A 13120-nucleotide genomic window follows, 5' to 3' on the forward strand; every position below is an offset into this window, starting at 1 on the left:
GAACTGAACGTTTTTATCAGTCTGCGTGCTGACAGATTAGAGCACGCCTGTAGTAACTGAGAAGCTACCACAAGGCTAAGAATAAAGCAAAAGGGAATTCCCTTTCCCTTACTTCCTTCTATTTATCTTACTTTTTTGCTTTATAGGCCTACTTAGGCCTATTTTTTTATTTTTTTATCAATTAGGCCTACCTGATTAATTAAATCTGCAAGCAAAACACCGACCTAATGCCATTAGACAATTTACAGCATCGTCACGTTCCGAAAACGATTGTGTTAATAGAGGTGCGGGAAATAAATGCGTCAAGTTAAATTGATAATGGACTTTGACATTTTTATTACAGTTATCCTCTTTTTTTTTAAATTTTTAGGAATAGTCTTTATTTGCACTGTGCGCATGCTTTTTACCCAAACAGAGAAAAGTAAGAGAACATAAACAAACACAATCGATCAAAAAACGAACAAAAAACAAGTAAGGGCATCAAGAGTAAAAAAGAGATAAGACTTATAGGCTACTAAAACGGCATAAATAGGCAGTTTCATGTTGTTGGAATTTTCATAAGTTGCTAAGTCGTCATAATATAGTCGTCATCTATCACCTTCAAAACAACAACAACCACATAAGTGAGAAGAACAGTAAAAAGTGCACCATCATCATCTTAACTTAAAAACTATACAGCTGCCAAAGATAAAATTGTTAATGTTCGTTTTCTAACAATATAGAAATGTTTTCACGATAATTGTTCGACATAGAAAGAAAACTATCATTTTTCTTAGTTTTTTGTTTTGTTTTGTTTGTATTAGACACTAGAGACTATATTTGTTTGTGTGTGTGTTTGACTCGGCGCCCTACACCTTTACACGAATTGTCCAAAAGTACAAATACTTCATTCCCAGTTTCATTCATTCCCAAAGTCAAGATGGTTTTAACGTCTCCCAGCAAGCGGTCCTATAGCCTACAGTCATGTCCAGCAAAGTCGCCTTTCTGGAGACTTAAGTTCATAAAGTTCTTGAAACGTTGACTTGATTAGTCCAACGGCCTCACACTGTATGACAAAAAAAATCGGTTCCGCCATCAGTTCCTTCAACGATACAGTCCGTGATTTATACACTCACAACTCCATGATATTTCACCGCTCCTACTCTCCCTACGTTTTTTTTCAATTCTACATTTGTTTGCTGTCCTTGTCACAGCATTCGTCGCTGGCGGAAGACTGCGACCCGGCCGTCCCGGCGACGCTGCCCGCACCCCCCGCTCCCCCTCCTCCCCCAGCACTCCCACCCTCCCTGAGTTCCTTCTCCCTCTTTTCCCTCTCCACCTCTTCTTGTTCGCTCTTGCTGCTGGGGAACTTGTCCTTGTTGTTTTCCTTCTTCCACTTCATCCGCCGGTTCTGGAACCATATTTTCACCTGCCTCTCCGTTAGTGCCAGGGCATGTGAAACCTCAATGCGGCGCTTACGGGTCAAATAGGGGTTGAATAGGAATTCCTTCTCCAGCTCGAGGGTCTGATAACGGCTGTAGGTCTGTCGGCCTCGCCTCCTGCCAGCAGCTACGAGGCAGAAAGAGAAATATGGGGAGAGCGTGTAACATGATTAGTAAAATATCCGCCTAACAAAATAGTCATTGGACAATGTTGGCTGTACTTTGCAATTTAAATCACAAAAAATGTCAATAAAGTAAGGTAACAGACTAGACAAATGGATTATTATTATTCATATAATGAAGTTGGAAGTTATGAAGTCAAAGGGCTATATGGTTTAACATTTATATTTCTTTCATCAATTATCTAATATTTCTTTAATGAAACACTAGACAGAAATAATATAGTAGCCTATTCAAAACTCATTACGTTGTTTTCCGTAATTGTTCTTGTTGTCGAAAAAAATAGTGTGCGAATTCCTACATGTTAATCCACACTAGGCGAGAAAGTAAGAACATAGATTGATAAATAATTAGGCCTATGCAATTTCAGCGTAGTACTGTATTGCACACATAGGCCTAAATATAATAGACGAGTGTGGGAGTATTGCCCTGGCGGTAAATGTTACTACTTATTTTTACGCTTCACGGTGCAACGTTTGAACTACCTGGCTGGAACTGCCCTACTTTTATTGAGAGATAGACCATACATGTTTGGATCAAGTGTAACTTTTGTGAAGTAGGCCTACACAAACCATCTTGTTTGGGCACTCGAGTCATGTTGACGTAGGCCCATTGTCATTTTAGAGTCTATAATCAGCGAGATTAACCTGAACGGGCCGAAGCATATTGGAGATTTACCTAATACATGTTGGTTTATTTATCATAGACAACAAATACGAGGTACTTCCAGTGAACTTCGACTTATTTGGAGCCAAGCTACGACAGAAAGCAAACACTAATTGCATAAACAATCCTACAAAGGCAAATGAGCTGTATGAAATTGGTAAAAAGAGAAGCAACAACAAACTACGGAAAGAGGAAGCGCCTTACATATAGCCTACAAGCAATCATATATGGCCTATATCCAGGCATTGTTATATTAAATTGTATGCGTATATTATATTAATTGAACATCAATATCAGCCTTAAACAGTTAAAGTGTATTGAAAGTCTGCAACAACCTTTATTGGTTTGAATTTTCTATTTGAAGATCACATTTCGCTTGCCATACAGCAATTAACGATACATGCTGGTGAGCTGGTGAACGATACAAGCTTGGAGTAGCCTATAGTTTCAGCAAGAAAATGCAGAAAATAATCAGAACTTTTATAATGAGTGTGATGTAGGTCTATCAAACAATAAGGCCCTGCACAAGAGATGAGCAAGGTTATCCAAGAATGCCACATCAGTAAACTACAGCTTACTGTAAACCATATCCGAAGAAAACGGGCTGCTCTCATCAATTATATTCCATGCATTTACAAAGCAGAATACAAGCACACGCCGCAAAACATCCATCTAAGAAAATGGACTGCTAGCCTCTAGCTTACTGTAGCACACACGTCAACCCATTCCGGTTTCCTTTCCTTTCTCCATATCCCTTTTCCTATTCTTACTCACGTAAATCTCAGCCAGCATAATCAATCCATAACGATGACTCTTTCAATTATAGCCATGGCCACCCATATCATCTCGGACGATGGTTTGTTTTTAATAGGGCGTTTCGTTGGACTATCTGCAACATTCCACATTTATACTAATGTTGAATGTCTATACTACTCACCATACCCCCAGAGTTCCCGTGAACACAGAAAAGGATTTGGAAACGTGATAAAACAATAATGGTCCACTCATAACCTATAGACTACTATATTCTAAAAGTGGTTTATTTGCACACATGGATCTGCGCCGCCATCGTCGTAAAACAGACTACCCCGTGTATAGATTAGTGGAGTTCAAAGAAAAAACTGTTCACATTCGACCCCACACCTAGATGTGATAAGATTTAAAGGCTACAATGACACGGACAGGCTTACAGCAGCTATCTGGTCGAAACAGCCACGTTGTGGGGAACGTTGACGTCCACGGACCCACAGTAAAGTCGTAAAAATAAAACGGTAAAACTTTTGCCCTGGTGTTAACCAGCTACGAGGTGTGTAAATGTGTCCAGCAAAGAGGGCACTTGAAAGACGCACTTCTTTCTCCCTTGATTCAATAGTTTTGCGTTTGAGTGTGCTACTTCATTGATTATTTCGATATGGCCCTCCGTGAGATATACGAAGTAAAACAGCTGTTCAACCTTTTGTATATTGTTAGTATGTTCAACTTAAGGCATGAAAGTTCCTCTGGCACTCCACCCCCCCCCCCCCCCCTTCTTAACATCTGCCCTGTGTGTGTCAGTGGGTCTCAATCCTGTAGCGTGTTGCCTGAACCCTATGGCAGGGGTAATTAAACACTAAACTCATTCGCAAGTTGTGGAGCTCCCAATAAAACCATAAACACGTATTGTCTCACTTGCGAATCGCAGTAAAAGCCAGAAGTCGAATTGCTGTTCTGGCATAGCTGGTTTACACATTTTCTGAATTTTCTACCCCTGCCCCACTCTGTGAGCCGGAGTGGAGAGGCAAAGAAGGGTCTCTATGGGCGCTCCCCCGATGCGTTCGCTCAGGAGGAAAATACACTTTTTTACACGCTCTAGCTTGGTGAAGTTTGTACCTGATAATATGTTAATATTGAAGCAAATTTCCTCACCTTGTGGCCTCATCCATGGGAAGAGCTGGGTCGGCGAAGGGCTCTGCTCGGTGCCTTCCGCGTCATCTCCACCTAGTCCGGGCGCTCCGCTGAGTTTACAGTCGCTATACTGCACCAGGTCCGCGTCTTGAGCCCCGAAAAGCGTCTGGCGTTGGAGGGCGTCGTATCCGTAGAAGTTACCGGGCTCGCCGTGGCATGTGACCGCGCATGGGCTCTGCGGGTACGGATTGCTGGGTAGGGTGGAGGCCCCATGGTGGTAAAAGTCCTGGATTTGCGGAGGGTGCTGAAAAGTTGCCCCCGAGCCGGGGCCGTAAACCACGGTGGGTCGGCTGCCAGCGAGGTCCTGTGCGAAGCCGCACTCGTAGTAGTTCGGACGTAACGAGTCCCCACTTTTGTATTTAGAGAACAGCGAGTTGACGAAATAGGAACTCATCGTTGATTTGTTGGAAGGAGTCGTTATTTTTTGGATTGTTAGAAGATTGAGAAGTAAGAATTAGTAGGATTGTGATACAATTTTTTTGGTCGTGACTTTTCAGCAGATGGAAGAGAGACAAACAGCATACAAAAAGAAAGACAGGTCAGCCACTGGTGTGTTTCACTGTTGTGTTTTTCCCGACCACAACAAACAAGCCGGTAGTGAAGTGAATAACGGTAGCCAGCCACAACAATCACTCCGATTCCATAAAATCTCCAGCGCAGAAGAAGAGGAAGGGTTCGTGCGCATCACAATTCCGGTATAGCGCGGATGCCTGCCAAGCTCTCAAACGTTTTTTCCGTGATTTACTCCTCTGCAAATGAGTTGTTTCATATTTTTGCCGGTGTCTGTTTCAGGGATAATTTGCATCTATTATCAACTCTTCATCCCATTGGCTTTCCCACACAGTGTTCCCCCTCGCGACGACTCTCTCGGTCTCCACTCTGCGCTCTGAGCGTCTGTGATGCGAAGAGCGAGAGAACGAGAAAAGAGAGGTGAAAAGAGAAAGAGGGGAGAGAAACACTGAGTGGGGGAGAAACGAGGGGCCGCGGAGAGTAGGGATGCAAGGGGTGCAGAAGGGAGAATGATGGGGAGGGAGGGGGTGAGAATATGTGCAGGATTAATATATTCAAGCGAGGGGGGAGAAACTTAATGAGAATTCTGCCGCTTTGCATCCGATCATGCCCCCCCGACTCCCACCCTCCCCCAGCCTCCCCCACACCTCCCCCCCCCTCCCTGTTCACCAACTAAGCCCACACTCCTCTCCTGAAGGACTCCTTCAAGAGAAAAAAAGACATTGTGATTTTTTTAGCAGTGGCTAATCAGAAGAAGGTTAGAACTGTGGATTGCTCGCATTAACATGTGAGCATCTTTTTTCACTTAAAACTTCAGATCCCTGAGAATTAACACATCCCGCACTGGCAACGAAAATGTCAAGGCAGGCGATCGAGAGAGGCAGTGTTGTGTTGTGTGTGTGTGTGTGTGTGTGTGTGTGTGTGTGTGTGTGTGTGTGTGTGTGTGTGTGTGTGTGTGTGTGTGTGTGTGTGTGTGTGTGTGTGTGTGTGTGTGTGTGTGTGTGTGTGTGTGTGTGTGTGTGTGTGTGTGTGTGTGTGTGTGCGAGAGGGGGAGAATACAAACAGCGAAAGAGAGATTCGGCGATTCTAATTGGTGTCGCTTTTAACAAGTAGGCCACTATTAAAAATGATGGAGGTTTTAAAACTGGCTGTCAAAGCCTCCTTTCCCGCGCATGAGGTCCAGCGTTCAGTTCGTGAAATGAATGGCCGTGGCTCGATGTAACATTTTGATCATTTTATAAATATCAGCGTTATACGGGGATGGAGCCGGATTCGTGGAGGATGTGGTAGTTGTGTGGGCTGATCTTGTATCGCCGCTGATGGTAATGGAGAAAGTGTCTGTAAATGGCTTAACAAACTATAAAATGCCATAAACGCCGGGGCAGTGTTTGGTTGTTTACGTCGTGTATCAAAAAAGCAGTTAGGTTTTTACGAGGTGCCTCGACCGAAGGCAGTAAACGCCTCACTCGAAGCTCATTTCAGCCGCTCGGAAATATCTACGAATTTAATAATCATTTTAGTTGTGTTTTCCATACGGCCTCTCTTCATTATGAAGGGCCAGAGGTTCGAACCCTGGGCTCAGTAAAGACAATTGTTGTAATATATCTTAGACCCGGTTAACGAGATGTTAAGTTGGGGAAAGGTTAGACGTTCTGTAACAACCAAAGCAAAATCAACGTTGTAAAAATATTCACTTGAACCTTTTGCAACGGCTTATTAGTGAATGTAAAGCAGGCCTACTGCAAATCGGCTGTATGCCATCAGAGGCCTTCACGGACCCGATATGAACAATCCTGTAGCCTACCTAAATATGTCCCTATTGGTCTTGCCATAGCAGGTGTACAATGGTTGCAACAGTGCATCGTAGATGTTATTTTTGGTTGATGGCAAATATTTGAGGTTAAAGGGACTATTTTAGTTCACTTTGGTCATTTTAGCATCCATGAATTGCGGTGTTTGAATGTAACAGCACAGATTCCGGGACGACAACCAACCAGATAAGCCTGACAGATTAACAGGAGCAACATGATATATGTTATTTTGTAGTTAAATAACGTATTCCGAGTTTTGTGTCATACATTTTGTTTTCATAATTACATTTTCTTCCACTAAATCGAGAGAATCTTGTGATTAAACCAATAAAACCATAGGCCTATGGCAATTTTCTAGTAATCTGATAAGCCTTATTCCTAGGGTTTGCATCTCGATAATGGACAAGCACACTGAGAAAAGGCATTTCAAATCGCTTTCACCACAACAAACAAAGCATCTTCCCACTGTATACTGAGAGAAACGTATCGCCACATAGTAATACAAACTGCAATACCCTGGCTCGCATATTATTCAGTTGTTCAGTCTCTGCAACCCCTATCGTAGGCCTAGATGGGCCCCATTAACAAAACAACTTCAATTGATATGCAGCTTTGTTCTGATCATTATTGTGCATGGATTTAACAAATTAAATTATGTAAATATAAATGAATATACTCTAAATCTCTGTAAATTGTCAATTATGCGGCCACTATTGTATAATTGTTAACTAATCACATTATTTATTTATTTATTTAGAAGTTTAGAATTCCTTTATGATATATACCTCAAGTACCCTATTGTCACAATAAGATGCGGCTATCCCTATACTGTAATAGCTTATTCAAAGTCGCTCCTATTTGAAATTGAGCATGGAAGTGCGGTCTCATTTTGAGAGGGTCAACCAATGTTTGATGGAGCAAGAGTGCCACCAAGTGGCCATTGTACGTAACAAATAAATGAAATGAATGGCATTGTTTTGTGGCAACAAATACGATCTAGTTCAATCAAAATTGTAATAACAGCTCTTAACATAAAATGCATGCATATAAGTAGGACCATTAATAGCACAGATCAACCGTCTTGGAATACATTTAAATAATAAGATGCACGTTTGGCTGTAGTGTGCTTGTCAAACAATAAAAACTTAATAGCCTAAGTATCCTATTTTCGGCCTTTTTAAGAATGAAAAAGGAATAATTGAACACTGATATTTTAATAGTTGAATTTCCTGTAAAGAAAAAATTTACAATTACATTAATAATACGTATTGCTCTTTATTACTTGATACAATATAATATGTTATTAATATATAGGCCTATTCATATAATGTTGAAACTAAAAGAACACAATACATTTTTTTATAATTTTATAAAAACAATTAGAAACTGCTATTAAAGATATCTATGTAATATAACGTAAAGTAGTCTTGGGTAGCTTAATACAGCAAAAGAAATAAGTAGAAAAATACAGAAAACGGATGTAAAATTTAGAAAAATCCACCTATTACTACAGAGATTAAATACAAGGAAATAACCAAACAAGTCATGATTATAAGCACATGATCTCATTGGTGGCAGTTAGTTTACATTGTTATATATATAGTTTTAAAAAAAATAGGCCTAGGCCTAGGCCAATTAAGATTTTTTTGGTATTTTTTGTGCCATAGGGCCATGTGAATTAGGCGAAAATACCCAATGAAGCCCAACTCATTGCGCCCTACAGCACCATGGCCATTGGGTTGTAAAAATGACATTAGGAGTCGACTATCTCAGACGTCTGGCGGCTCGCTGATGTGTTTTGTTGTTACGTTTTATGGCCCCGCTGTTAGGATGCACCGTTTCGGAAGTGAGACAAAGGGAGGCTAGGAAGGACCTATAACAACACTGGGGTTTGCCTCTCTTTTCGAAATCAGTGACACACACACGCACACGCACACGCACACACACACAAACACACACACACACACACACACACACACACACACACACACACACACACACACACACACACACACACACACACACACACACACACACACACACACACACACTCACACACACACACACACACACACTCTATCTCACTCACTCTCTCTCTCTCTCTCTCTCTCTCTCTCTCTCTCTCTCTCTCTCTCTCTCTCTCTCTCTCTCTCTCTCTCTCTCTCACTCACTCACTCACTCACTCACTCACTCACTCACACACACACACACACACACACACACACACACACACACACACACACACACACACACACACACACACACACACACACACACACACACACACACACACACACACACACACACAGGAAAAGGGCAAGGCAGGTGTGGGTGGGGGAGACAGTGGTGGTCGGACAGCAAACGTTGCCACAAAACCATAAATTGCGCTCCAGATCTCCCGACGGGAACCGCCAACGTAAACCTAAAGAAGTAAAGGCTTTTCATGGCCTATCATCAACGCCTGAACTGCAATAGCAACTAATGCCATAGCCATACTTTTCCAATTATTCTTAATATAGCCTATATATTTTGACATAAGCTGATTAAATTGGATAATCAAGAATTTTAGGCACCCCTACATTTTGACATTTAATGAAATTGATGCGAAATGTTGGTTAGGTCGGAAGGCATATAATTTCATCCCACATTGAGAACCTTCAAATAAAGATAATATTTAGGCTATCGTGAGAGATTTAAAACTTTTCTAATATTCCCACTATACTTCCTCCTCCCTCTTCTTCTGCGTGTTTGCTTTTCAGGCGTTTAGTTCTTAACCTTCAAAAATGTATACCCTATAAACTTTTATAGCCGTCATATTCCTTTATTGCACCGCACTGCATTGGATCTTCCCCCTTTCTTTTCTTTTCCTTTTTTTTTTTTTTACAACAGTCAGCTCTTCCACATGCGTCTTTTCTCACCAGCGAGCGGCAGAGGTCCATGCACCCCCAGGGCGCACACATCACATCCTCTGATCTCGTGCTGTTAGCTTCCTTCTTTGAAAATAGGAAGTCGGCAAAGAAAAACAGGTGAACCCAAAGTCTCCCACCCGTATACTATTTGAATCGTACAAAAATATTAAACGTCATTGCTTACAAGAAAGGCTAACAAAAAATTAACCAAAAAGGTAAATACCATTATTAAAGTGAGGAGACGAAGCTGATTATCTACTTTATCTACAATTGTCATTGTTTAACAAATAAGGTTTGCTTAACATATTGATGTTTAATTGCATCCTGCATGGCTAATATTGCCTTGGTGCCTGGATAAGAAAAATAATCTTTCAACTGTCACTTAATTGTAATAGTCTTTAAGGTAGGTGACTACTGTTTTTGTATTTGCTAAAGAAAATATTTCATCATCGTTAATGTTGGCAAAATACTTTTTTTTTGCCAGCGAATCTCAATGTAGGTTATAGTAACAAAAGGTTATTAGTTAATCATATTGAAATAGTGTTTCGTAGCATTGGGCCTAATAGTCGGCGTGGATCAGGTGTTAAAGGGTTGAAGCGCCTGTAATGCTTATATAATTTACAGACATCTATTAGGCCCTATGTTTTTTTTTTACTTTTTGACACGCATGAGAAAGGGGACGAAGGATTCGCTATCTGCGTCAGAGCAACATCTGCTGCGCAGCAAACAGTCCTTGGCGCGTGCTTCAAAATACAACAGTTAATTAGTCCAGAATGGTAGATCTATATAGAGACACTTCTAGACCACAGTCTCACAGGCTGCGAATTCCTTCACTTAAGTCCTCTCTGACATTACAGTTTCACGGGAATAGCCTTTAGCGAAGTGCATTTCAATTGTTCAATTTCTATGTTATCAATAGTGTAGCCTATGTAAAATGTATAGTATGTTAGCTTGAGTGGATAGGATATTAAAACAGTGAAAGATATTTAGGCATATCTAAAGATATGGGAATAATCTAAAACATTTACGCATGCATGTCCAAACCAAAGGAAGCCTCTGGATTCGGATTTGAAAACACTAAAACCACCACTTTTCCATAACCAATCCATCGAATTAATCTGCTCCACCTTGATGCTTGCCGTAATTGTTTATAGAAAGATTCCTTCAGTTGCACCACACGCAGAATAATTGAAAAGTGAATAGGTGACAGTAAAAGTTTGCTTTATGCGTGCGTGTCTATGCGTGTGTGTGTGTGTGTGTGTGTGTGTGTGTGTGTGTGTGTGTGTGTGTGTGTGTGTGTGTGTGTGTGTGTGTGTGTGTGTGTGTGTGTGTGTGTGTGTGTGTGTGTGTGTGTGTGTGGGGGGGGGGGGGGGGGTGTTGTTGCTATGAGATCGACCAGGAACTATTCGAAAGATTTTGACATTGAAGTGGCTTTTTGCTTTTTTGGATTGACAATATAAACAAGAACACAACAAATTAAACTTTTTTTTAAATCTTCAGCACTTTGATCTGTTTTATGTTGAGGTAACCACAAGAACAGATAGGGATATTTGCGTAACATAACGGGTATCCGGGATTCTCTTCCATATAGCCTATGCTGTCTGATTCATGATGAAAGAAAGAAAACAATTTGTACAGACAATATTTTCAGTGGACTATTACCAAAGGTCCACAATTGTTTCCAGATGTCACAAAATTGTTCTATGTAGAGTACTTTTTAATAGTCCTTTAACCTAAGGGAGAACAGGGTCTGAAGTAGGGTCAAATATTACAATATCAATGACCGGCCACAGGGATACAATTTTAATCCCCAGATAGGGCGTCAATATCATAAAGCAATAGAAGAAGAAGGAGAAGAATAAACTTAATTTATGGACTTACAATACAACTACGGGATATCTGCATTCAACCCATCATAGCAGCCATATGAGCAATGAGCCACTTCAGCGACTTCGACTAGACACTCTTAATAATGTAAATGTTCAACTGTATCACTGCATCCTTTGGTGTTTGGGCAGGGGATACTGGAGTACATGTGTTGAGTTTTAGTATCTTTCAGCCAGTCTAATATATAGGCTACTGTTATTTTTAGGCTACTCGATTAATACTTGTTACTTCATATACTTTATAATTGCAAAAAGGCCTACTATTTTAAACAAAATCAATGAACAAATATAATACAATGTACTACTAATAATTGAACACATTGTATTTATTTTTATGAATAATCCCAATAAGCAATATTTACTATTATTCGTTGATAATTATGCGTTTTAGGCCTACAGCCACTTGGAATCAGTACCCTATTACATGTCTGTGCCTTCAGCTACCAAACACATTCACAGTTTCGGACCTACTTTGTATGCTTTCACAAAATAGGCCTTTACTGTTGCTTTCTGTGGGATAGAAGATATTTAACAAAAAATAATAAGGATTGTATAAGGGCATCCAGAACGAATTAGCCCAAATTAAAGTGTCCAAAGTAAGTGTAGCCGAAGGATGCTCAAACGTCGAGATGACGTCAATTGATGCGCGACGACGAAGCTTTTAATAAATGCACTCAAGAGAAAAACGCGGTAAGCGACTGCGCGTGCGCGTGAGTGCCGAGGACACTATTTTGGTCCTGCAGCCAAACAGACGCCATTTCCTTTAACCATCATTGTATAATGCAGACAAATGTCTCGGTGTCGGTTTGAACACATGCAGGAATATCTAACACCCTGTCTCCACTGGGATTAAGTTATATTGAGAAATAAGATGGCAATGACAGCAGAGAAAATGAAGTCCATTATGCCTGCCTCGCGCTCCCCGGCGCCAATCCTGAGGCAACTGGTTTCGAGCATAGAGCCCGCAATTGGAACGCGGTCATGTGACATTTTAATCTACTGTGTGCATGTGCTTTACCATGGGGATTCGTGGAGAGTGAGCAATTCATTAAAACAACAGCACGCAGGACAACATGACATGAAACCAAGACATGGTCGTTCTGTAAACTGCGTTTTAATACGAATCCAGCATCATCAGTGCCGTAGCACAGAGAAACAACACAGAAGAGGACACATAGAAACATGAAAAACAAAAAAAGTACAATGAGGCACAGATAATTAATGGTGTCCAATCTTACTTGGATGACATTTCATACAGACACGCATACTCACAATATATTACAATGGAAGATAACTGAAAGTTGTTGAGGTGTCATTCGTGGACCAAATTCCAATGTCATCGTTTTTTATCGGCTTCTTGTATAATTTTGTATATTTATTTGTATATTTGAGAGAATTTTCATTATTCTTAGTTTCAATATGGTCTATATTTTGTGATTATATAACAAAACTAGTTATTGGAGTGATGTTGCAACAGCACAGACACATGTAAACATTATCTAGACTAATACATGATAGAAAAATACTATAGTACAGTAAAATTCCAGTTACTGTAGAAAACAACAACATATAGCCTATGTCATAACTAAAGAAATTAATGAGGTTACTCACTTTATATACAATAAATTAGAAATATGTTCTATATCAGTAAGCATTCCCCTCAAATGTATTTAATACCCAAAGAGTTACAGAAGAAATAAAGGTTAAACTGTGGCATGCGCAGTCCATGTAAACATCTCATACAGATTTGGTGGTTGTTTGTCCATAGGAAAAATACCTATGTCGCTTTTAAG

The 13120-nt window shown here is 40.4% G+C and overlaps 1 protein-coding gene across 1 annotated transcript; it reads right to left on the reverse strand.

Moving 5' to 3' along the window:
* Positions 1 to 329: 329 nt before the first annotated feature.
* hoxb8a (homeobox B8a) lies at positions 330 to 5109 on the reverse strand. Its single transcript, XM_056582536.1, has 2 exons — positions 4173 to 5109; positions 330 to 1548 (listed from the first exon to the last, which is right to left on the reverse strand). Exons 1-2 carry the CDS (start codon positions 4603 to 4605, stop codon positions 1166 to 1168), a joined length of 816 nt encoding a protein of 271 aa, XP_056438511.1. The 5' UTR covers positions 4606 to 5109; the 3' UTR covers positions 330 to 1165.
* Between the last annotated feature and the right edge of the window lie 8011 nt (positions 5110 to 13120).

The sequence above is a fragment of the Gadus chalcogrammus genome, chromosome 2 (genome assembly GCF_026213295.1).
Source record: "Gadus chalcogrammus isolate NIFS_2021 chromosome 2, NIFS_Gcha_1.0, whole genome shotgun sequence".
NCBI classification, from domain to species: Eukaryota; Metazoa; Chordata; class Actinopteri; order Gadiformes; family Gadidae; genus Gadus; species Gadus chalcogrammus.